Here is a 20365-nt window from a genome sequence, read left to right as displayed (position 1 = left end):
TTTGCATTGCGTATTTTTAATACTGCACAGTATGCAATATATATGCAGTAAAACTATTTTCTAATGCTCAGTAAGCAGTATTAGTACACTATTAGTACGGTATAGGGGCGGTATTACTTACTGGACAGTGTGCACCGCTGGATGCAGGGTGAGTGTTGTTAGTGCACATTTCGGTTAGATGTATTCTTGGAATTAGCTCTCACATGAGCGAAGTCTACGTAAATATATCTCAGCAGCCAGAATGTTTTAGACAGACCGGAAGGGTTGCAGTAGATTTCTCTAAAATTAAGCAGCAGGAACCCACTCATTCTGTTGAGACCAGACATGACTTGTTAGATTAGTTGATGGTATTTAATGGAACCAATTAAAACCGAAGCCGTATGTTATCCAGTTCTATTTTCAACTTTTAAACATCATCGATTGTGGTGAAAACTTTGGAAAATGTGCAGTACAGGGGCTTGAGATGCCAGTGGTGGCAGTTGATCCACAATATCACCTTCATACTAATGTGCAGTTGCAGTTGACATGCAGTTTCAAGTTTCGAAAATTTCGTATTTGCTGATACATTATTTACAGTACTTCAGGTAGTGTGTCATGCAAGTAGATGCACGGTAGATTAAAATGATTAATATGCAGTAGGAGTGCAATTGCTGTAGCAGTAAATGTCTACCGTGCATTAAAAAGTTGTAATGCACTGCAAAATTAAAGCAGATGAATAAGAAAAACAAAACATTCAGTTTTGGAATAAAATAATAAATATAAATATAATTGTTGTATTTTTCAGACTCAGTTTCTACTCTACTTTTCTCCCTCTTTTCTCTTTTTCTAAAATTAGCCTAAGGTCTTTTTTCATCCTTCCATCTCATCTTGGAGACATGTCAATGACTGAACAGACAAAGATCGAGACTTCAACTCATCAATATGTTACAGATGACTTGGAACATTATTACTGACCCGCTGAGACACTGCGACGTACGTATAACTATTGGCTCTTCATACAAAAAAGAATTGATATTTGCTGCTGACACGACTATTTCAATTACTTAACAGGCATCAGATTTATCATACATGACTTAAGGTGTCACAAATGTATTTCAGCCTTTATGTATAATGAGCAAATTGCATTCAAGTGCAAACATAGCAAGCAGAAAACGCTTCTTCAAAAACTCAGGAGCGCTGAGTGACATTGGCGGCTGTATAGTCTTTCCCTAAAGGTTCTAGTTGAAACTGCAGGTTACTGTAGGTGTGTATAATAGACTACTATACATGTAAGTAGTCTTTAGAGGCACTTATAGCCAAGCTTATTCTGACCAGGCGAAAATATGAAAGGAGGAAGATGTGCCTATCTAATACTTATTACAGACCTACCCAATAACCAGTACAGACCTTTTCAATGCTCACTACAGACCTACCCAATAACCAGTACAGACCTTTTCAATGCTCATTACAGACCTACCCAATAACCAGTACAGACCTTTTCAATACTCATTACAGACCTACCCAATAACCAGTACAGACCTTTTCAATACTCATTACAGACCTACCCAATAACCGGTACACACCTTTTCAATGCTCATTACAGACCTACCCAATAACCAGTACAGACCTTTTCAATACTCATTACAGACCTACCCAATAACCGGTACACACCTTTTCAATGCTCATTACAGATCCACACGCTATCCATTGCAGACCTACCTAATAATCATTACAGATCCACACGCTATCCATTGCAGACCTACCTAATGCCAGGAACCTATTTAATATTAAGGCAATAGCCAGTCTAGACCTACCAAATATTTACTCTAGACCTACCCAATATTTACTTTAGACCTACCCAATATTTACTTTAGACTGACCCAATATTTGCCCTTAACCTACCCGATAACCAATGCAGACTTATTCAATACTTGATATAGATTTACTCAAAATCTGCTGTTGACTTTGTAATTACTCATGTGATCTCTGAGCTCTTTTATGAGCACCATTTTTCTCTTATAGAATGGTTAAGCCTAGCTGTCTCCAGTTCACCATTTTTTCTGATTTCACCATGATTACCCAAACTTGTACAACAGAACCTCGAAGCATTATGCGTTCATTGATCATTTATGATGAGTCTGCTGATTTTTTACGCTTGTATGGTTGCTACTGCATATTCACCCGGCCTATTTACATGATATCACAATAGCCAAAGGGACTAGCTGGCAGCAATGGTTTATGTTACATCACTCAGCTAGACAATCAGAATAACAAGTTACGCTGTGTTATGATGTCACCGTTAAGAAACACCTTTGGGAAAAACTCTAAAATAAACTTGAAATGCGTACAAGGTAAAAAGCCTCAAGCTTGCAGTCTCAAACCTGTTTATTCTGTATTACATCAAATTGCGCAATGAATGCAGGTATGCATAATATTTACTAGACAAGTAGATTTGGCTATGTGTTTGTGGAGAATGAATCAACACCATGCAATGAATATTTATCATCGTGTCTGCTAGATGTGTATCCAGCTCAAATATGCAAATGTTGAGAGATCATGATACTAAAACAGTGAAGGCCTGTTTTGAGCTTACCATGCTAACTAATGTACATCTACGGGTTTATATACTAGATCTGGTAAGAAATGGGATGATTAGGCAGAAATGAACTTTCTAAGAAGAGCAACTCCAATTAAAGACATGTGTTGGCCATAATGGCTGCCTTATGAACGGGAGGCAATAAAAAGCTCTGACATAGTTCTGGGTTGAGAACCATATTTGTTTGTAAATCTTATCTACCTACATGTATGTTCTCACCAGAGATGGTGTCTAAGTCTTTATGTTCAAATAAGCACACGTTCAGCTTAAAATAAAAGTTGTTCCGAAGAAGCTGACCTATAAAATGATTATTGTTTCAAAAATGCGGAAATGTTTTCAATAAACTCACAAAAAATAAAAGAATCAAAGTCAAACATTAAGGGATCTTCGCAACTATTTGTAAACCAATTGTATATTTCGATATAAATTGAAAAAATCAAAACTTTGAGCAATTAAATTCTGCTTAATATATAATCAGTTATATGGAACTGGGTATTCATGGCCTCACAAGCAGGATGCTGATGTCCATAACATTTGTGCCAGTCAGCCCAGTGCGCAGCAAGTTCTTTCCCTCGTGTAACTCGCTAAAATAAGTGTAGGAGTCATTGTTGCTCAAGGAGAGCCGAGCATTAAGACTATTACCCAGCATGCACTGCGGAGTAATACACGCCCCCGCAGCATCCGTAGGACCATCTTGTCCATCAGTTCCAAGAGAGCAAAATACCACTTTGTCGTCGGGTAGACTAAACTCTTCCATAGATATGAGAGCACTCAGACACATCTCCTGATTTCTACCACCTGCAACAAGCAGGCGTTGAAGGCTGAAAACTAGTGAGAAACATCTGTTCATCTTGCATTTTCTTTCCTGACCCGATGAAGTTTTTCAAACGGAACCTTGAAAGTCTGTTTAAAACATTTTACTTACACACAGTTTGGCTCAACAATTAGCAAGACCACAAGCTATGTATCCTTACCTGTCACATGTGGTTTCTATTTCAATAATTCAGTGAATATAATTGGAGTTGTCTACTTAATCATCTCACACCGACTATAAAAACAGCTGAGGAGCTGTGGTTCAATATATATGCTAGTACTTGTTGAGGCTAGGCTGAAAGTGTTCAATTCTAACTCAGAATTGCATTATCCATAACTGATGAGAGACGCATGCCATTGATATTAAGTTATTATTTAACCACTAGCCATCTTCTGCATAAATGTCAAGATCAGGTAAGGGTTTGATGTCAGAGGTTCTAAACTACTGAACCAGGTTGCTCAGATATAAACCCTCTCCGAGCTTCCTTTTCTACTTGCCCACACCAAATGTGTAAGTTTGAACCTTTCCACATATTCATCCAAACCTGTAGGCACACTATGGTGAGTTAATTGCCTTTCATGTCTACAGTATCGTATTCCAGAGAGAGTTGGTAACACACCATACAAGCACACAGCTACTACTAAGCTTGAACATTTCTAGAGAGAATGGAAGCATCAGGGAAATAAATGGAAGAACAGAATATGAACTACTGCATCTGCTGATTCTATGAAATTCTCACTTATCACTAAGTATTTATGACAGCATTTTAAGTAATTAGCATCAAAAAGCAGCAAATGTTGTTCAAATTTTTGTTCAACCACCAGAAAAAATTGCGTATTAAAAAGATATAAATTTGATATTCATTTGTTCCTACTATTGATTTTCTACATGTTCAGTGTAATTCGACCTATACAACACGGATACATAACAAGTGTATATCTATGGCTAAATGAAAAGGGTGAAGGACAATCTATGAATGTGTCTATGATTAAAGGGAAAAGGTTAAAGGACAATCTATGGATGTGTCTATGACTAAAGGGAATAGGTTGAAGGACAATTTATGGATGTGTCTATGACTAAAGGGAATAGGTTAAAGGACAATTTATGGATGTGTCTATGATTAAAGGGAAAAGGTTAAAGGACAATCTATGGATGTGTCTATGACTAAAGATAATAGGCTTAATGGACAATTTATGGATGTGTCTATGACTAAAGGGAATAGGTTAAAAGACAATCTATGGATGTGTCTATAATTAAAGGGAACAGGTTAAAAGGGAGTTTATGGGCATGTCGCCAATGTTTACATGAAGGCTTAGTGCTCCATCACTAACAACCAGTCAATAGACATTCACAAAACTTCTGAAGACATTACCAGCATTACAGAGTAAGCTATTGAATGCGAGGAAGAATATAATCAAGACTGGAAGTTTTACATCAACACATTCTCAAAACTTATAGAAAATTCTGGTAACTTGCAGCTATACAAATATTTACTATTGCTAATGTAACATAAATGTTATGTTATAGAAACATTGATTTTATTAAAATTGTGTTATACAAAAATTGCTTTTTTCAAATCTGCTGAAAGTTGGACCATAATGGAGTCATGTACTACAATGCACTACAATAGAGTTATGTTAAAAAAGTTTTAATCTATGAGACTTTGAAAGGAAATAACTCTGTTTATAACAAGTTTGTTTAGAGCAGCACGTAGCCCCAACCATGTTGATATACATTATAATGATGATAAGTACAGGTACCAGAAACTTAAGCCATACCTTTACCACTGCCCATCACATGCACCGTTGTTTCCCCACCAAACAGTAAACAGAGAGGTGTGTTGTCCTTTTTTGATTTCTGCACTTCTGCCTGAAGTTCTTTCTCCAAGGAGGTCTTCATCTCAGTGCTCATGTCCAATGTGTCACCAAAGAGACCCTCCAAGTAGTGAGTATCCCCGACACCCTGTAGAATCCTTCGAGCTAGCTCTGCCATGTCTCTACCTACCTGTAAGGCCAGTAATCCAGTACAATACAGAACATATATCAAATTATTTAAAAGTAGCCCTTGTGTAACGAGGTCCTTGGTTAATGACAACTCGAAGCAATGATGGAGTTTGAAACTGTTCCAATATTCGTTTAACACAAATCCCTTGTGATTATGACCGTACAGTGGCAACACAGTTGTGAGCGTAAATACATGCTGTTGCAAACATACTAGAAGTTCGCTAAGGCAACGCGGCCACCCTCTCCCTTCCCTCACTTCGTATCTTCTCGTGTAATCGTGCTTTCTATGATTATATCTGTACATTGTGTTCGTTTTTAGGTTCAATACACATATATCTCCTCAAAATGTCGAAAAAAAATATTACTCTTCAAGAATCAATAAGTATAATAAAAGGAGAATTATTGGAAGTAAAAAAACTTGCACTATCATAGGTATTGTCGATAATAACAAATTTGCTGAGTCCATTCACTCGTCTATTCGAGGTTTTAAAATCTTAAAATTTATGACTAAAATATAGCTAAAACTTTAAAAAGCTATCAAAAACAGTAAATAAGGCTTTAATGTATAAAAAATGATGAAGGGAAAGATATTCGTCAACATTGCTGAATGATGACGAATTAACCTAACCCATTTAATGACGAAATCGTTTATCGACAGTTTTTCCGAAGCAGATTACTGTCGTTAAATGAGGACTACCTGTATTCATATCTATTTGATAAGTTATGAATATGGATTTAAGGACACAGACAGTTATACAGACCCGAGTGGCTAGTAATGAATGTATATGAGACAGTTTTTATTCCACTGAGAGAAGACTTGTTATTTTGGTTTGCATAGTTAAAAACACCATCTTTCATCATAGCTAAAGTAAAAACCTCAGTGAAGTTCAACGAAATAGTCGTATTACCTGTTGTGCCTCGCCACAGAGACTTGACGTTATTAAAACTGACAAGATTTTGTGATCATGGCAAGCTTGAACAGCTGCCTCCAAGGCTATGCTGTTTGACCCTATCACAATATTCAATGGGTCTACTTGGGCAACCTCGGCTTGAGGTCTTATCATCTCAGACTTGAGGTCTCTTTTTAAAACATCCATCACAACAGGGTGAATCTGAAACAGAGGCAGCCATTATGGCTTGAAAAAGAAACAATACAGCAGTGTAATATGACAGCTGCTATAGAAAGTTTCGACGATGTAGCAGATTCTACCATAGGCCATACGCAAGGATTTTTCCATTTGAAATGGAGAAACACCTTTTCTAGCTATAAACAATTTACTACAATATCTAAACAGATGTATTTTCATATTCTGTTACATAAATTCAAACTTGATACACGAGTTAGTGTTAAGACACATCAAACATCAGGCAGTGGTAAACTACACGCCGTAAAGTAAAGCTTTACTAACAATATAGAGGTTGTTACGATCGCTTTTAGAATGGTTGATGTTCAAAATAATTCTTCAACTATGAAAACAGGCAGCAGGCTGTTGTGATACATTCATTGTAAGCGCTAGCATATGAGAACAAGTTTATATAGCAAATAAGACCTTTTAAAAAAGAGGACCTCACGTTAGCAGTAACAGTAACAGCCACAAGTTACAATTCATTGCCTCATTTGTTTTCCATTTTATCTTTTCGAAAAAGCATGTAGAACTTTTTAACTGAGCCCAATTAACCAAGAGAGTGATATACATTCTCTAAACCTTTAGTTTTCCAGTCAAACTCACAAAACGAGTTTAAAGAATGAATTTTCCGGCTTTTTCAGTTTAGTAGTATGGTTACAGGTTGAACTGTGGTAAGACAACTCCAAAAAACAAATATACAAGATAACTCTTACACATCAGACCTGCTGACTGGTGAGGTACTTCTCAAGGATATCAATGGCATCTGCTGAAGTACTCGTATCAGTGACTGTTGGTCCACTAGCTATGCAATCTATTGGATCTCCTACTATATCAGAAAGAATGAGGTTCACTACCTGAAATAAAAATATACAGATTGTTAAATGACAGGCAAGCTTTCTAAAGGTCATAACCTACTAAGAAAAAGTGAAACAGCAAACTCCACAGAAGGAGCAGAGAATAGTGACATTTTGAATACAGCGCAAAGTATTAAAAAACTACCAATTCATAAAATCTTAAAACAAGAACGCATCAAGGACAACTGTAGCAAAGGACAGCTATAGCAAAGGACAGCTGTAGCAAAGGACAGCTGTAGCAAAGGACTTCTGTAGCAAAGACGTTTACAGTTTAATACTGCAGTCATGTTTCATAACCAGGGGCCCCACAAAAATCTGCAGTCTAGTAGAGTCTAAGCATTACAAGTACTTCTAACCCTTGCAGGGTGTGCGAGGCTAGCAAGGCCTCCACCCTTTAGAATCTCCAAGTGTTTTCTGACAGTGTTCAGTTCAACAATGTTAGCTCCAGCTTTGGCCAGACCCCTTGTTGTATCTGCCATAATATCAAGGGTCAGTGGTGGAATTGGAAGACAGAGTAAGGCGGAGCCTCCTCCTGTAGACAAGAGCAGGCTTATAGTGAGATATGATGACACAGTTTAATAGAATATACCTCACGGAGCAGCCCTACATCACATCCTGTGAATATACATCACAGAGCAGCCTTACATCACATCCTGTGAATATACATCATGGAGCAGCCCTCCATCACATCCTGTGAATATGCATCACAGAGCAGCCCTACATCACTTCCTGTATTATGTACATCACGGAGCAGCCCTACATCACAGTTACACAAATTAACACAATATAAAGAAATACGAGGAAAATGTGACAGACCTGAGGTGAGAGTGATAAGAAGGTCCTGAGCAGATAACTGGCAAATCAGCTCCTCGATTTGAATAGACGTGTTCAGACATGCCTCATCAGGTATATTCATATATGCGCCCTCACAAAGTTGAACCACGCTATCAGGACCAGGAAGCAAATCTCTACAATTTTAAATCATACAATAGCTTATATCAGCAGCACGTTCTGATTATTGTTGATAAGCCGGCAGCAGAACCAGAACTGTCGGCAGCAGAACCAGAACTGTCAGCAGCAAAACCAGAACTCACTGCGCTCCATTAGCGATGAGCGCCTTTTGAATGTTGGTTGGAATGCTCGCGATTCCTGATACAATTTTCTCCCCTAGAATAGAGTGAACTGCAGCAACCATTCCTACGACAGCTTTACCATATGCCACGACATGACATCTCTTTTGGGTCAAGTCAATTACCTGCTGCTGATTTCCTTTACCAACCTGCAATACACATATACCTGTAGTTCCTCATTCATGCTGTCTACTAATCTAAGTTGACAGATAATTTGTTCCAAATAAGAACCTTAGCAAGCATTACAATCATTCACAACGAATACACATGATCACTACATGTGTATTCATGTCATGGGATGTGCATATGCACAATATGCACATCCCATAATAACATTTAAAGAAGGAATGCTACAGAGGATCACATGTCATGAATGCCGTATGTAAACTCCATAACTAAGCACTGACAAACAACTATTAATGATGTCTATAAATTCACGGCACTCTGTACAGCTGCTGACAAATATTCACATATTTACAAATTATAGAACCATCGAACCTTCAGCAGTTCACCTTTTAGTTCCAAGTTGTTTTGGACCATCTGAATTGGCTGTACAGATTTGATTGCAGCCTGAGAAATGGCCTTGACCATCTGAGTGTTTGTGTCAGAGCTGAACGCACATCTCCTGGACATGCTGCCTGTAAACATTACAAGACATATTTGCTACAAGCAAGAGGAAAATTAAAATCCATGTGGTGATCCCATGGATAATTGCAGAAGATTATCGAAACCTGAAAATTTTAAAATAAAATGAGAAATGTTTTCTCTTCGTAAAAAAACGGAGTCTCAGTGTATAAGCTTGTAACATAATAAATTATTATTAGTTATTCAAAACCACCAACTACGGTGATAGAATGACTCTATTATATAACCTTGCTAAAGCTGTTAGTGATAATGCCAAGTGTTTTTGTTACGATTATTTGAGTAAATGCTATTTCGGAACAGCGCATAGTATTCTCTATAATTATACTAATGTAAAGTTTATGTTACATATAGTATGGAGATAGTTACAGTAAGTGTTTTTGTAAAATATATTCGAGTGATTATCTCTCACAACCACATCCAAAAAATTATCAAAGTTCCTGACATGTCTAGACATGTGTCTTTAAAATGATATCTCCAATTTGACAGGTATAAACCGTAAACATAACTCTGAAAACAGTATTACGACAATAGTTCATGAGAATAAGCATATACACAATGAACAGAGACCTGATCTACTTACCAGGCTTGCCTTTATAATAACCAGACTTGTGCAGAAGTAATATGAAGTGACGAAGCGAATTTTTAACAAGCATCCCTTGTCTCTCTGAGCTGCAACTCACTTGAAACCGTGTAACTTCTACATTTCTGAATAAGAATGTATTTTCTTAACGATCCTTTACAAATAAAAACACTTGGATAGCAACATTATATACAAACAACCTATAAACTGAAATGCTTTTTATTTATTACATTAAGCAATTCAAAGGCTTTCCGCAAACTATTGCAACTTGTTTAATTATTGTCTTCTATCGCCACAAAGTTCTGAGAATTAGAATTCTATTGAACATTAAAATTGTTTATAGCCTCCTCCAATCCTATGAATAAACTGCATGCATGTAGCTTCAAAGATTCGATGGATTCTAAATATTAAATTGGAGTTATCTTCTTACACGTGTAGACAGAATTAATACCTGTTTATATCATCAAATTGTGGAGCCTTTCTCAGCCACTAAAGCATATATTCATGATCTGGGAGCAAATGGAAAACGACATATTTTTACAGTCTTAATTTCAGTTAATTAAAAACTCTTGTGTGAAGCAAACTAATTGTGGCAAATTGTGCAGTTGTCCGCCCTTCTACATCTACAAATATTTATTTTATTCATCAAAAACTGTCTCTAAATAACAGACTAATCATGTTTGTACGATATTTGATTACCATAATAACAAAATTTCAACTTTGATACTAAACATTACCCCTTCAGTAATTGAGATACCCTAACATAACCCTTTAGTAATGGTGTCAATATGAATCGTGATGGTGTCAATCAACAGAGTGTACATGGCGGAAGAACATAACTCTTTAAAAAGCTGTATATAAAACTATAATATACATGTATGCTACTAAGACCAGACAAAGAATGTTAGGTTAGTCAAGACATTGCCTACTCCTCAGTGTTTTTTTATGCTCATACAAAGCATTCTATAATCAGCATGTAAACTTTTGTGATATATTATTTTTGCATATGCTTACCAAATAAAGAATTTTCTGATAGGTAACTTGCAATTTATAAAAACTATCTATCTACCCAGCTTAGGGAATGTGCTTCTTTTGATATATAGTCCATAGGATGCTACACTATTTTGTTTCTTGCTAATGCTTACAGGCAGCTCACAATAAAACACTTACTGAAGACGAATTTAGACGCAGAAGCGAATGACAAAAATAGCTGACACTCAATCAGACCAAAAAAACTGCTGCTGCTGCAGTAATTAACAAGCACGGGTGTGATGGTAGTGTCATTGACCACAACTGTGATGCTTCACAGAACTTTTGTGAAACAAATCTTTTTATTTTTTCTTATTTTTTCAAAGTTTATTTTTTCCAAAAATGTATTCAAAGTTCACAAACAAAAGTTGAGAACCAAATAAAAGAATTGTGAAACGATTCACACCTCGAGAGACATGAGTCAAGTCTGACAGCAATATTACATCAGCCATGTTGGGCAAGTATGATACGACAATAAAGAGAATATACATTTTTTAATAGTGTATGTCGAAGACTATCCTTCAACATACTGATGCAAGAACACAGTTGTATGTCAAGTAAAGCTGTCAACCATATGAAGATACTCGCCGTAATGTGTGACCAGAATAGAGAATGCACTAGATTCAGATAAGGTCAACGACAACATGAATGTATCAAAGATTATGCTAACAGCTTAAGAAAGCTCAGTTACCCGGTGCAACAAGGGAAAATCTGACGATCTGTAAGCAAAATGTGCTTGAAAGCCAAACTAATGAAAAGGTGAATCTATATAAATGATGTATACAGATGTTGATAGTTTCCATCTATGATTTTCAGTTTTACATGTTGAAAACATACTAGGGATGCTGACAACTACCAAACTAAAAAAATGAAAGCTGTTGGCCGTGAGAGAAAAAAAATTGCTAAAACCACACTAGTAAATTGGAACAGCTTATGAAAGGTTAAACAGTGAATGAGAACTTGTTAAATACAACGTCTCATATTAGCAGTAACAGCGATAACTATTATTATGTGATATTTTTTTGTTATATGAATTACACTTTTAACTTGTCATCAAAAAGATGGCAAACTTTTGAATTGAGTCCAGTTATTTGATGGATTTGCATGATCTTCAATAGGGTTTAAAGTTGAAAACTTTTAATTTTACATTTCTCATCATTATTATAGCAACCTGTCGACGAGACAATTATTTTCATTTTGGTCTAATCCAACATATTTAGCCTGATCTATTTCTTGCTATTAGTTACCATTAATTACAGTCCATACCCACTTTTTACATATTTCTTTTGACTATTTTAAATCTCAATTTGGGAGTTTTTTTATTGGACTTTCCTCTGTTTACCAAATAAGGAAAACAGTTTTCGAGGCGCATGACAAGGATCCACTTTCTCAACATGGCTGAGTCATTGCAAATTTATTTGAATATGAATGGCTTAGAGTGATGGTAAACCTACTCTTCTCAACATCCAGGTGTTAGTGACCTTATTCCTTCATGAGATACCTATGATTAATAATAAATATTTCATCACAAGCTTGCAGTCTGTTCGTTTGCATGCTGTAGATAGTCCACATCTCAGCAAAATACAGCAAAGCTGCCAGCACTATAGACTGACATATCTGACACTTCACTTTGATTGAAACGTGGTGGTTGCTCAAAAGCCTAGTCTTCAAGTTTCCATATACTACACAAGGAGTTCTCATTCTCCGTAGGATTTCTTTGTCCAACTTAGAATTGCCAGCTACAGTGCTTCAATGACATTTAAAGGCAATAGTGAATACTTGAGAAACATCTACTAAAACTTTTGGCGATTGATATAGGCATTAGGTGTGTTTTATATTGATTTTGAGAATGAATAGTTTTGTAGCAGTGACAAATCTATTTACTAAGCCATGGATGTGATTGAGTCTTCATACCGACAAAAACGATATCATCTACAAAAAAGCAAATCTCTCTGACTAACTTAGTCATTGTTTTGTTTTTTGATTTAAACTGAGCCACATCAAACAAATCTAGATCTTTCCTTGTCAGAATGTGAACTCCATCTGAGCTGTAAGTGAAACACTATGTGAAGCGTGGCAGACAAGTGGTGTAAGCAAACATCCTTGTTCAGCTCCATCACTTATAGACAAGCTGCTTGATCCCGAACCACCCATACCCATATTAGCCTGCATACCCTTATAAAAAAGCTTACAAAATTCTGAAGAACTTCCTTGCGAAACCAAACCTTTGAGAATCTGCAAAAAACTGAAACCGCCAAATACAACATACAGTAGCATGTTTTGTTCAATACACTTCTTCTGTACCTACTTAAGACCCAAATGAATGGCTCTCGCACTCCTCTCACTCCTGTTTTCCAAGTCAATTACGGTTTGTTTCAATGATTCGCACCTCTACTCCATCTCCGCTTTCAGTTCATCTTTTTTCACTTGATCCTTTGGCACACCTGCATTCAGTCTTTGTAGTAGTCTGGTACCAGCTTTCTTGTGTGTCATCATGTTGATCACCCTATGTTGATCAACAATTTAAGTCTTAACATCCCAAAGTCTGTCTCAAAGTCTGTTCCTCTCTTAGCTGTAGTAGGATATTCACCACATATTATTGTCTGGCAATCACATAATTCAACAGGCCCTAGTGTGTCATTTTGGGTAGATCTATGAGATCTTGTGCGCTTTCTTGAGCTTTCCAATGATATTTGTTAGCGCGAGGTTGTGTTTCAAACAGAGATCCAAGAGCAATGCTTTCTTACATTGCGCCTGCCAAGTACACTTTTCCACTTTTGAGCGTTTAAGCTCATTCTAACATTAAGTTGCTAACCAGCACTGATAGATCATTGTCTAGTATTACATGTAGATAGTGTCCTTCAAGTCAATGTAGAACTGTTCTTTTACATACGCGGAGTTGGTCATAGTGGAAGTATATACCAAGAATCTCTTCTAGAGAAAATGTCACATTGTCATGGTTTTGTCATTGGTAAGTGCTGCTATCTATTTCCCAAAAGCAAAGCCTAATGAAGCTGATCTTTTTCAATTGATGACCTTCCATTCCAAAAGAAAAACATATCTTCGTTCTTTTGAGCTGTAATATTTCACCAAGTGTTGTAATATTAATGCCTTATTTATAACTTCCCGGCTCCAGGTTTAGCCTACCTTTCTAAACTATTCAATATCAACCTACCTATCAGTGTGCGCACATTCCATTTTCAATATATAGTACTACGTTTCAAATTTTTTTTCCTTCAGCTTACTTTTTACTAACTGTCATGGTGTGAACAAACCAGCTGACATATGTTACTTTTTAGTTGACAATATCATGAAGTCAGCTTGTGAATGACTTAAAATACTATTAGCTTGTGCATTATAGACTGAGTAAATTTGACAAAACGAGTGGTTACCGGTGGTAAAGACAGGCCAAAATAAACTGATTATCTCATCTTTTGCAGTGACTGAACAGCAGTTAGATATATTAAACTCTGCTTTTTGGATAGGGCCTGTTACGTTACGTAACACAAACTAGCATATTTTTCTGCGAACACTTGAGGAGCAAACATGCCAAGATGAGTTGTCTATGTTTTTATTCTTAACAATTAAGCAGTCAAATTAATCATTGACTGCTCAACCCAAAAGCACATGTTGTATCAGCTGTCATCGGCTATCCCATAGTAAATTCTACAAATAGGCTACTCATTTCAACCGTTCAATGTATTTTTTAGAAAAAAATGGAATAGCTTTCTTTTCGTATTATTAAGAAATTAGTTATTAGATATACAGACATACACACGGTTTTTTGACGTCCAAGGTAATGAACCAACCTTGGACGACATGGTATGGCCAACCTTGCAGACAGTTAAAATTTGCTGCCAACAGCTCTTGAACAATGTATTCATACCTTAACTATTCAATTGGCATATTTGTGCCAAAAAATGCTGTGTATTTTTAATTATCATCTTCATATTCATCTATGCAGTCCATGTGTACCCATGGGTATCCTCTCAATATAACTTTAAGTTCCATGAAGCCTAACAAGGAACCACCTTAATGACGCTGCGTTATCATGCTCTGTAATCATTAAAATGTTGACTTTTCACAAGCATCAAAGAAAGCTGACCAGCAAGTACAACATTCGCGCTCTTGCCTCTTCAATAGGATCTGCTGAGACTAACTTTTTGGTCCTTAGCTAGAGGTGCAGTAATGAAAGTGAGTCTACCAATTTATCATCAAATTCAGTCTCTCTTATTTCATTTAACACCAATTTATCCTTCAACCTCACCTACTACTAGATCTCTTTAAAGACCACTAACTCATAACCTACCTAAGGCTTGTTGTATAACTTGGTTATTCTATCGAGTCAAGGAATATGACTTCTAGAGAATACGGACTTCCGGTTGGGATCCGAAATAAAGTTGGCCGCACTATTCACTCTTATTAATTATTGATCCAGACGCATCGCCCTTACTACCCATATTCACACATGGTGGCAGCGATATATTTGTGAAATGGGAGATGAAGAAGACGCCCAACAACCACAAACCGTTATCGTACAACGAAATGCTCCTAGAATTGAGCCTCCTGGTGAAATCGTTCTTGATTGTGAACGTGAGCTTAACTTCAGACGTTTTAAGAGCAGGTGGCAATCATATTACATTTTGTCTAGGCTTTCAGAAGAGAAGGAAGATTACCAGCGTGCTCTGCTATTATATACAATTGGTGACAATGCTGCTAGAGTAGTTGAAAATAGCGATAAATACACAACAGACCAGTCACTCAACACTATATTAGATATTCTTGAACAGTATTGTATAGGCGACAGAAACATTGTGCATGAGCGTTACAAATTTAATGTGCGAAATCAACTACCTAATGAGCCATTTGATGCTTTTTATGCTGACTTACGTTCGTTGGCAGACAAATGTGCATACAACTACCGTCCTGCAACTACAGGGGGAGTTGCTCCACTAGACGAGATGTTGAGAGATCGCATAGTGCTAGGTATTGTAGATGACAATGTAAGAAAGAAACTAATTTCTCAAGGCAACAATTTGACACTAGCTGAAGCAGTTAGGGTTTGCAGAAGCAATGAGGTTACGTCGGCTGTCATGCAATCGGTGGCAAAAAGCGCAGGTCCTGGGGCAATAGATGCTGTAGTAAAGAAGTCAAGTATTGCGTCACAAGGACAGAGGCCTAGCCAACCAATGAGACAAAGAGACTATAACCAGCACACTTCACAAACACAACAGCAACAGCCTCGAGTTGCTCCACTCAGCACCAACACATACCAAAGCCAATGCTATCGATGTGGGAAGCAATCTCATGCTAAAAGAGATTGTCCTGCTAAAGAGGCGAAATGCAGAAACTGTGGCAAGCTTGGTCACTGGCAGGCTATGTGTAGGAGTAGAGCAATACATGAAGCTTCTGCAGAGATTGATCAGGAGTTCTTGTTTACTGGAGAACTCTGTATAAATCAAATTACAGAGAAGACCTGGATGGCTGAAGTAGATGTTAATGGAAATAAAACCAAATTCAAACTAGACACTGGTGCCGATGGTACCATTATTGGTGATCAAGAGGCATGGCTAAAAGACCAACAACTGGAGAAATCACATGTTACTTTACTAGGACCAGGTCGCAAACGGCTTCCTGTTCTAGGTACCCTGAAGGCTCGGCTGACTTACAAGGAAAGATCTATAACAGAAACAGCATACGTCATCAAAGACCAACCAGTTTCGCTTCTGAGTAGACATGCCTGTGAGAGGCTAGAGCTGGTCACTTGTCACATCAAAGACCAACTGGAAGTGACAAAGGAAATTCGAGCTGATTTTCCAAATCTGTTTAGAGGGCTTGGACTTCTAAAAGGTTATTGTTACAAAATCTCTCTTCAACATGAGAGCAAACCAGTCTGTATATTCACACCAAGGAAGGTACCACTGCCTCTAAGAGAAAAAGCTAGGCTAAAGCTTGAGGAGATGGTACACCAAGGAGTGATATCCCCTATGACTGAGGCCACTGACTGGTGCAGTGGCATGGTGCCAGTTTTAAAACCTTCAGGCGAAGTACGAATCTGTGTGGACCTAACTGGCCTAAACAGAGCTGTTAGAAGAGAAATCTTTCCTATGCCAGCAGTTGATGATAGCATAGCTCTCTTAGGAAACAGCAAAGTATTTTCAAAACTTGATGCCAACAGTGGGTTTTGGCAGATATGTCTAGATGAAAGCTCCAGAAAGCTCACAACGTTTTTGACACCGTTTGGCCGGTACTGTTATAACAGATTACCTTTTGGAATCTCCAGTGCTCCTGAAATATTCTCCCGAGCCATGTCAGGGTTACTAACGGGCATAGATAATGTTATATGTCACATGGATGACATCTTAGTTCACGGTGCTGATGTCGAGAGTCATGACAGAACTCTGCGCTTGGTGTTAGCTAGGTTGGAACACGCAGGGCTCACCCTCAATGAAGCAAAATGTGACATCGGCAAGACTTCTGTAAAGTTTCTTGGTCACATAATTGATGCTGGAGGAGTGAGCGCAGATCCTGCTAAGATAAAGGCCATACAAGAGTATCCAGCGCCGACTAACAAGACTGAGCTAAGAAGATTAAATGGAATGCTCAATCAGCTAGCTCGCTTTATACCTCATCTTTCATCAATCAATGCACCAATGAGGGAATTGTTGAAAGAGAGCAAGACATGGGTCTGGGGACTCCCACAAGAAGAAGCTTTCCAGGAGACTAAAAAGGTCCTCACCTCAACAGCAGTCATGTCTCATTATGACTGTTCACTACAAACCATTGTAACGACTGATGCTAGCCAATACGGAATCGGGGCCACCATGTTCCAGATTCAAAAGGATGGAACAAGGAGGCCAGTTTATTATGCATCTAGATCTCTTACTGACGTCGAAAGAAACTATGCAGTGATTGAGAAGGAGGCCCTCGCGATGGCTTGGGCTTGCGACAAGTTAGATCAGTTCTTGAGAGGTCTAGTTTTTACTGTGGAAACTGACCACAAGCCGCTCGTTCAGCTTATGAATGTGAAAGACCTGGATCAGGTGCCAGCCAGAGTTTTGAGAATGCGTCTCAGATTGATGCGATATGCTCCCAAAGTTGAGTATGTTCGAGGCAGTCAGAATCATCTCTCTGACGCTTTATCTAGGGCACCTGTTGAGGAACCTTCTGTTGTAGATCTTGCCTTTGTCTCGGAACTGAATATCTGTACTACACCTATAGTAATTGAAGATCCACAGATTAGCAAGATCAAAGAAGCACAGCGTATTGACACTATTTGTCAGGAGGTTCTGAAGTCAATGAGACTAGGATGGTCCACTTACAAGACAGACGCCAACACGGCGTTACACCCGTACTGGGACGAGAAGGGACACTTCACGGAGGTTGATGGCTTACTGTTATATAATCAACGGATTGTTATTCCCATCGAGATGCGGCTAGAGGTTTTGGATCAGATTCACCAGGCTCACCAGGGCATTACAAAATGTCTGGGAAGAGCCAGGAGATCTGTTTGGTGGCCAGGAATGTCAGCTCAGATAAAAGAAATGGTACAAAGCTGCCGCCAATGCAAGATCAACTCACCCACTCCTGTTGAGCCTCTCAATCATTCAACGTTTCCTGACATTGCTTGGTCGAGACTGGGAACAGACATATTTGAGTTTAAGAAACAACAATATCTATTGGTTGTGGACTATTATAGTCGCTATATAGAGGTCAGACGATTGGACTCAATGGGGACTCTTACTGTCATAGACAAACTTAAGGCTATTTTTTCAGCGCATGGCATTCCACAAGTCATGATATCTGATAACGGTCCCCAGTTTAGCTCAAAAGAATTTTATGATTTCTCTCGTTTGTATGGCTTTCAGCATATTACTAGCTCTCCACGCTATCCTAAGTCAAACGGAGAAGCTGAGAGAGCTGTTGGCACTGTAAAGAGAATGTGGATGAAATCAGCAGATCCCTATTTGAGCTTAATGATCTACAAAGCTACACCCTTAGAGAATGGCTTTACTCCATCGGAGCTCTTGATGGGCCGACTTCTCAGAACTACTCTGCCGATCCTTCCTGCTCAATGTTCTCTGCAGAGGGGCACTGAATCAGTAGTTGACAAAGAGAAGGAAATAAGAGAAAGGACCATGACGAACTACAACAGAAGACACAGAGCACACCAGTTACCGGAGCTCAAGCCTGGCTCATCAGTTTATGTTAGGGACATGAAACGGGAAGGCACAGTACTAAGTAACATTGCTCCACGTTCTTACAATGTGCAAACTGCTAAGGGGACAATCAGAAGAAACAGGAGTGCTCTGGTGTCTGTCCGGGAAGAGAGCCCCGAGGTGCCATCACCTAAAGCTTCTCTGCCGGGTCCTGAGAGTACAGAGGTGCCAGGTCCTATGATTAACATTGAGGCCGACTCTTCAGGACTGCAGGCACCTGATCTGGATAGCGCAGAGGGCACGAGTTCGCATCTAACTCACTCCGCCAGTTATCCTAGATCAGGTAGAGGTTATGCTCTACCTAGAGAGCGAAGAATACCTAAAAGACTAGAGGATTACCAGCTCTATTAATATGGACATGCATTCTAAAGACAATCAATGCTACATGCTACCGACCACTTAACTTTCTTCAAAGATAGCTGACTCCTAATACTTGAGGATAGCAATTAACACAACCTTAACTAAGACTCTCATTTTACTGTTTACTTTAGTACTATTTGTTCAAATTGTATACTTACTTTATAAGCTTTCAAGTCGTACGCTTACTTTAGCCTCTGTATCTAGTTTTCCCCAAAAGTGCCTGTGCGATTCATTTAGTTCAGATGGTTACCCGCTTAGAAAGGGGGATGTTGTATAACTTGGTTATTCTATCGAGTCAAGGAATATGACTTCTAGAGAATACGGACTTCCGGTTGGGATCCGAAATAAAGTTGGCCGCACTATTCACTCTTATTAATTATTGATCCAGACGCATCGCCCTTACTACCCATATTCACACAAGGCTTTTGATCGGTAAAAATTCTCTACAATCTAAAAGTAAAATAAGCTATTTTTTACGTTGCCCAAGTATTACAAGACACCACAAACATGTCACCACACGCTATATAAAAAGCTCATGCCAAATATAAACTAGAATAATTGTCGATCTACAGCCTAACTAGTTCAGCTCTAGGTAGATCAAAGAGTTTCGGCAGCTGTCTAATAGCTTAGAGAAGATATTCGTTTGATCTACAGAAGAGCTAAATTATTAGTTGTTATTATTTGTAGCCAAATAAAGCCCTGCGTGATACATTATATAAGTTGCTAGGTCTGTGGCAAGTTGATAAGCCTTGCAGTTGCAAGACGGCGGTGGGAGGGAAAGCTAGTCCAGCTTTCAAACAAACGTATTAGTTTGAGTCAGTACTTTTATCCGTTTGTGTGTTATTCGCTGATAGCAGAAATTCTCAAAAATGATTGGCCACACCGCTAGGTCTTATAGTTGGCGAAGGAGATTCGGACTTTAACGAGCTCCGTTCGAGATACACATTTCTATAATTTAGATTTTTCTTAGTGGCTATTATTTTTGAATTTGTATTAAAATAGTTGGAGCTAAATATATATATCTAACTA

At 38.2% G+C, this 20365-nt stretch overlaps 2 protein-coding genes across 2 annotated transcripts; one reads left to right on the top strand and one right to left on the bottom strand.

Moving 5' to 3' along the window:
• Positions 1-2871: 2871 nt before the first annotated feature.
• On the bottom strand, positions 2872-9128 carry LOC137391359 (glycerate kinase-like). Its single transcript, XM_068077809.1, has 8 exons — positions 9002-9128; positions 8468-8652; positions 8190-8341; positions 7730-7905; positions 7242-7373; positions 6301-6504; positions 5168-5393; positions 2872-3373 (listed from the first exon to the last, which is right to left on the bottom strand). Exons 1-8 carry the CDS (start codon positions 9092-9094, stop codon positions 3072-3074), a joined length of 1470 nt encoding a protein of 489 aa, XP_067933910.1. The 5' UTR covers positions 9095-9128; the 3' UTR covers positions 2872-3071.
• A 6122-nt stretch (positions 9129-15250) lies between these two features.
• On the top strand, positions 15251-17240 carry LOC137390915 (uncharacterized). The gene is made up of 2 exons (XM_068077231.1): positions 15251-16934; positions 17179-17240. The coding sequence occupies exons 1-2, from the start codon at positions 15251-15253 to the stop codon at positions 17238-17240; spliced, it is 1746 nt and encodes a 581-aa protein (XP_067933332.1).
• Positions 17241-20365: the final 3125 nt, after the last annotated feature.

This window comes from Watersipora subatra, chromosome 3 (genome assembly GCF_963576615.1).
Source record: "Watersipora subatra chromosome 3, tzWatSuba1.1, whole genome shotgun sequence".
Taxonomy (NCBI): Eukaryota; Metazoa; Bryozoa; class Gymnolaemata; order Cheilostomatida; family Watersiporidae; genus Watersipora; species Watersipora subatra.
The sequence above is the reverse complement of the archived record's forward strand: the minus strand, read 5'-3'. Positions and strand labels throughout refer to the sequence as shown.